Below are 6629 nucleotides of genomic sequence, written 5' to 3'. Positions count from 1 at the left end.
ATATAATATTAAAAGAATTTATTTACAATTGTACTTTTGATTTAAAATTTTTTTTAATGTTTATTTTTTGAGAGAGAGCGTGAGCAGGGGAGGAGCAGAGAGAGAGGGAGACACAGAATCTGAAGCAGGCTCCAGGCTCTGAACTATCAGCACAGAGCCTGATGTGGGGCTCAAACCCACAAACCATAAGATCATGACCTGAGCCAAAGTTGGATGCTTAACAGACTGAGCCACCCAGGTGCCCCAAATACTTTTCATTTAAAAGTTTGCAAAGAACAAAGTTTAAATTCACGAGGTTAAAATATGCTCCCTTAGAGGATTTAAAATTTGCTGTGTAAAATAAAAGTTTTTAAAAAGACCTAAAATAAATGTACTCCCAATGAAGAATCAACACTGCTTCACATGTTTTATTTTGTCATACATTCTTTTAGAACCAGGTTCATTTTTCCAGTTTTGTAGAAAAATAGATGTTCCAGCCACCATTTATTTAACTGTCTAGTCTTTGAGACCAATCAATATGTTCCCTGGAAAAATGAATAAGTCTTATGACTAACTCATTTTCTTAAAATTCTTTAAGACAAAGAAATAACTTTTTTTTTTTTTTTTTTTTTTTTTTACTCCCAAAGCACAGTATTCCAACAGCAGCAGCCAACATGGGGTTTTAGCAGCTTAACTTCACCCCCTAAATAAAGCTTTGTATAAACCAGTGATTTTACTACAAAAACACTGTCCTTGAAAGAAAGGAGTGGCAGTCAGACATCAATGCAAAACTTGGAATGATTAGGTCATAAACATGGCACTTACAAAAGGTAGCTTATGAGAATATTCCACTTAAGAAGTGGTTACTCTTCTGTCCCTCCTTTACACCCTCAAAAAAACAAAAATACGAAAGAAAGAAAAAAGAAAACACTTCCTTTAAAAATTCCCCTTAAATTGTAAGTTTATAAAATTTCAGAAATGCCTTGTACCCAAAACAAGTGCTTCAAAAACAAAACAAAACAAAAAACCTGTGCTAACAACTCTTACAATTCAGATATATTTATATTTTTTAGAACATCTAAGACTGTAAGAGTTCTTATATTCAGTAGCTCTCTGGTTTAAGGCGACCTCCATCTCCTTCACTTACAAAACGTTTTCTGCCCCTGTAATGAAAAGAACACAAACATGAAAATGGAGATCAATTTATCTATAAACAAACAAACAAAAATCTTGGGTTCTTTTGGTTAGTCATTAGGTTTTGAAGGGTTCTGTTTAAAAAAAAAGTGAGCATGCCTCTAATCCTTTTGAAAAAAGACTCTTTTCTTGCTATGTATCCTAGGAGGTAGCAAATCAAATGAACTGTTAATGTTAATCCAAGCAGTTTTTAGTTAAATAAGGGCTTAATTATTGAATAAGTTCATTGTCAAATGGAGTCATGTAAAAGAAAAGTTAAAATATAAGGCAAACATGCTTTTTGGAACTTCAATATTTACTTCTCTGAGTATTATTTGAAAGCTAAACAGTGAGACAAAGAGACACCAACATGGTTTGGAATTATGCAAATTAAAGCTACAGAACCTATGAAAATATTCACGTTAAAAATTTTGTTTTAACTTTTTCTCAAATCTAGAAAAGCCGTAACCTGAACATGGAAAAAATCAGAATCCAATTAATTCCTGTCTATGCCCCATTTTGGGATTCCTGCTATTTCTTTTTTTTTTTTTTTTAATGTTTATTTATTTATTTTGAGAGAGAAAGAGAATCCCAAGCATGGGATTCATGCTATTAGCACACAGCCCAACATGGGGCTTAATCTCACAAACGGTGTGATCATGACCTGAGCAAAACTCAAGAGTTAGACGCTTCACTGACTGAGCCACCCAGGTGCCCCGGGATTCCTGCTATTTCAAAATCAAGAGGTCTTGCTTTATAATGTGAGCACACTTATGCTGTATGTAGCCAAACACAGTAGCTATGTACAGCCCAGGAGAAATATTTGACCAGCAGCCTAAAGCAGTAAGTGGAAAACGGAGTTGTCCAGGATTAGTCCTCATTTTCTGACCCTAGACCAACATGCACAAGCATTCAAGACCACACACAAGTATGCACTTCACCCAAATAGGCTAATGGATAGAGGATAAAAAGTCAAGGTTCTATAGCATACAGTGAAAATTTAGGTATCTCCCTCAACTGATCCTTGAGGGTAAAGCCACAATAAAAATGACCATTTAGGGGCGCCTGGGTGGCGCAGTCGGTTAAGCGTCCGACTTCAGCCAGGTCACAATCTCGTGGTCCGTGAGTTCGAGCCCCGCGTCGGGCTCTGGGCTGATGGCTCAGAGCCTGGAGCCTGTTTCCGATTCTGTGTCTCCCTCTCTCTCTGCCCCTCCCCCGTTCATGCTCTGTCTCTCTCTGTCCCAAAAATAAATAAACGTTGAAAAAAAAAAATGACCATTTAGACTTCTGAACAGAGGATGAAAAACTTAAAAAGCCAGTGCTAAGGTGTTGACCCCTTTTCACACGAAGTCTAAGTGGAAATCAGCTACATTTTCTGGCACATACAGGCTTCAGACTATAAATATAAGGAGACTGAGATGCAGAACAAAGCAGTAAGTAGCAAGAACCCTTGCCAACATTGACAGTATTTACTGATGTATACAACTTGGCACATAAATGATGCCATCACCAAGCAGAGAGAGAGATTTTGGAGATGTATATTTGCAAACAGTTTTATCAAAGCCATTAAACAGTATCTTCCTCCTCTTCTCTCAAAAGCTTCTAAACTTTCTAGAGCAACAGACACTACCAAGAACTATTTTTCTGAGATTTAGTTCTCAAAATGCACTTAAAATAGACAAAGCTTTGCAATTTTTTCAGTTTAAAAATTACAAAAAGTTAAAATTTACATAAAACAGACAAACACAGGCCACCCAGGTAGCCGCAGGTCAGGATCTCATGGTTTGTGAGATCATGCCCCGTGTCGGGCTGTGTGCTGACTACATAGAACCTGCCTGGGATTCTTTGTCTCCCTCTCTCTCTATTCCTCCCCTGCTCTCTGTCTCAAAAATAAACAACATTAAAAAAAAAAAAAAAAACATATACACAAGTTTAGCTATTACTAACATTTATACCTATTTATTATAAACTTACATTATAAGCTTTATTTTAACCACAAAAAAATTCATCAACTCCTAAAGAGTTAGATCCTAGTAGCACAAATACAGTATCTCCAAAGAATCACACACATATACTTTCTAATGAGATAAGACCCAATTAGCCTCAATTCTCCATTCTATGAAGGAATAAAAGGAAGCTACATGGAGTAAGGAATAGCCTATATCTTGGAAGCCAGAAAAGGTCTGGATTCATCCTTAGCCTCTACTGTGTGTGAACTTAGAAAACTTCTATTACATCTCCTTAAACCTTAATTTTCTCATCTCATTGGTGATAATATCTACTCTGAAATATTTCAACTACTTAGAACAGAGCCTGGTACACAGAACTACTACACAAAATTAGTTTCCTTCCAGTGAAAAGGGGCTTCATGAAGTAGTCCTGTATAAATTTTACAAGGGGGCAAAATAAGCTTTGCCCTAGTTTTTCTATTAACTCAAAACTCATGATTTTCACTCTTGAGTGGCTTCAGGGGAGATATTACTTTTCTGACAGAATTCCAGAATTTTTCTGGGATGACAGAAAATCAGCTTAGCCTTTCTAAGCACCTCAGCCAATATTTTATGTGGAAAAAATTAATAAAATACCTTGAAGGACAAAGATCTCTGAGTTGTTTGGAAATTATTCCAGCCTGAAAACATTCTTCTACAAATCGTTCAAGCACAGAGTATGAATGTGGGACATCCAAATTAATGTCTGGAATTTCATTGTAAATTCTCTCATAACCCTAAAATGAAATGTATAAAATGAAATTATATACAGAATTGTTAGCCCATATAAAGTACATAATGCCATATGACCCATCACTGTCATCAAACGACATTTAAAGACCAAACATTCTTAAAATTAGACTGAAGTCAGATCTGATCTTTGAAAAGTATAGACAATATTTGTCATAGAATGTTTTCTTTAAAATTTTTCTCTTAAGAGAGTTCAGGCAGACATCAGACACTGGACACATTTCTTCATCTGTATACATTTAGTACACTTTTTAAAATATAAGGCAAGTAAGCACCTCACCAATATCTTAACTAGGAATAAATTAAATACTTTAAAGAACATTTGTTAAAAGATCATGTTCATGTTTGTCTCTAGATACAAAATAAAAACTATCATATCTTAAAAATAGAACTCTTGAGGAAGAACAATCACATCTTTAAAAAAGACAGGGAAAAAAACTCAATGAAGTGTTACTTTCCAAGAAATCAAACATAATCACAACCATTAAAAAAAAAAAAAAAAAACTATAGGCACAATATTATTTAACATACCTAAAAGAATATTTCATTGACAATTCATAATATGTATTCAATTATTATACATTTAAGGTAGAAACCTAAAAATTGTTCAAAATAATGTTATACTTACTCTTTTCATTTGGTCTAGAGTAATGGTAGAAGATTTCCAAAGAGATTTTAATAAATTCAAAATCATCTTAAATGCACTTTCTCCAGTTGACTCTAAAACCATTACAATAGCCTAAAAATTGAATGAATGAATAAATGAATGAATTTTTGGTCATTTAAATTTATATAAGAAACTGCTCCTAAAATGTATCAGATCCCTTTTGTCTTATATGTAATTATAATCATTATAAAAATTTAAAAACAACTTTCTCCCTTAACATTAAAATTTTTTAAAAGAATAAAAATAGATGTACACTATTAAAGAACCATTAAGTCACTGTGGTGCAAAAAGGAATACTTAATAATAACTCTCTTTGGAATGTCAAAGTAATCTTACTTCATATACAAGCTCATGGTGAAAATGAGGTACTTCCAGTTCCTTAAGGCAATGTTCAGCTTCAGATATATCTCCAGAGAGTAAATACTCTTTCAGCAGCATATCAATCTATTAAATTTAAAAATTTAGATGTATTAGAATTCCTAATTTTTTTTTTTTTTAAACTGTGCTTTCTGCCTATAGGATTTACTTACTCTCAAATAGCAGGTCACCAACAGCTGTGTAAGAACATACAGACTTGACACAACACTATCATAACAAAATTTTTTTCATAATTAAAAAGTAAATCCCCAATTTTTACATGGCTGATAATTATAAAGAAAATGCAGCGCTTCAGTGTGCCTTAATAATCACTGAGATCTATGACTAGACTTAACCTCAGTTGTGACCATAATACTTCAATGCTCACTGTAAAACAAGGGATTTTAAAGACCACTAGAGGGCACTGGCTGAAAGTCTCAAAATATATTTTTACAGTGTCACAAACTTTCACTTCCATCAGGATGACCTTAATAGTCACTGGAAGCCAAAAAATGATGATAATAGAGCTTTACTAGACAGGGCAAAAATATCCATACAGCTTCTCTTTTCTCTTCAAATAGGATTTGAAACCTATTATCTAAGATGTTCATCTGGAATTCAGTTTCTAGTTGTAACTAAAGAGGCAAGTCTTGACTTTCTTGTTCAAATACAGTAACATCTATGGCTCCAGAGAAAAGGAGGAAAGTTTTCCAGCACAAGAACTTCAAACAAGAATGTTCTTCCCTATACATGGCCTGTTAAAATCACCTTTGCACCTAGTGGACACTCAATGGATGTTGGCTCACTTAATTAAATAATCTCATTTAAGTTATCTTTGACTTCCAACTTCTGCAATGTATTTAATAAAGGGTAAAGTAAAATTTGATCAATAGAATACATACCAATGATACTGATACATACTGAATAATATCTATTATCATGCTTTAGAAGAGTAAATATTTAGGGGCGCCTGGGTGGCTCAGTCAGTTAAACGATTGACTCTTGCTCAGGTCATGATCTCACAGTTCGTGGGTTCAAACCCTGCATCTGGCTCTGTGCTGACAGCTCAGAGCCTGGAGACTGCTTCAGATTCTCTGTCTCCCTCTCTCTCTACCCCTCCCCTCCTCGTGCTCTGTCTCTCAGAAATAAAATAAACATTAAAAAAAAAAAGTACATATTTAAAGCATGGCATTTGAATAAAGTGTTTTTACTTTATAATTGTAAATTAATAAATTTATTATTTAAATTATATCACTTACAGTTTTTTAACTTTGTTACAGAACTTGAAGTATTTCAATGTTTCCCATCAGGCTCCATGCATTTTTTGAGAATGATAAATTATAAATACATACATATACATTTCTAAAAGTCCTCTTTGTCCAACTCATCCTTCCATGTAAAAATAAATGAATACCCAAATAATGTCAACCTCAAACTCATATTGCTAGTTTTATTTCCATTTCTATCTTGACTATTTTTTCGTTGAGATAATTCACATAAAACAGTTTGGCACTTTCTCAAAATAATAATTTTGGGGGAATATTACCATCATTTTTCTTAAGTTTATTATTTTTTTAGTAATCTCTACACCTAACTTGGGGCTCAAACTCACGACCCTGAGATCAAGAGTTGCAGCTCCTCCAACTGAGCCAGGCAAGCACCCTAAGTGTTATCATCTTAACAATATTAAGTCTTCCGATCCATAAACATAGGAT

General features: G+C 34.0%; 1 protein-coding gene across 3 annotated transcripts in view; it reads right to left on the bottom strand.

Annotated features, from left to right (window-relative positions):
* Window positions 1-380: 380 nt before the first annotated feature.
* PDCD4 (programmed cell death 4) overlaps window positions 381-6629 on the bottom strand; it is a 29310-nt gene continuing 23061 nt past the window's right edge. For all 3 annotated transcript variants that reach the window (XM_045438889.1, XM_045438890.1, XM_045438891.1), the window contains 4 exons: window positions 4894-5001; window positions 4519-4629; window positions 3738-3877; window positions 381-1142 (listed from right to left, as the gene is read on the bottom strand). In XM_045438889.1, coding sequence (XP_045294845.1) covers window positions 1082-1142; window positions 3738-3877; window positions 4519-4629; window positions 4894-5001 — 420 coding nt within the window. In that variant the 3' untranslated portion in view covers window positions 381-1081. The remainder of the gene's footprint in view (window positions 1143-3737; window positions 3878-4518; window positions 4630-4893; window positions 5002-6629) is intronic.

The sequence above is a fragment of the Leopardus geoffroyi genome, chromosome D2 (assembly GCF_018350155.1).
Source record: "Leopardus geoffroyi isolate Oge1 chromosome D2, O.geoffroyi_Oge1_pat1.0, whole genome shotgun sequence".
NCBI classification, from domain to species: domain Eukaryota; kingdom Metazoa; phylum Chordata; class Mammalia; order Carnivora; family Felidae; genus Leopardus; species Leopardus geoffroyi.
The sequence above is the reverse complement of the archived record's forward strand: the minus strand, read 5'-3'. Positions and strand labels throughout refer to the sequence as shown.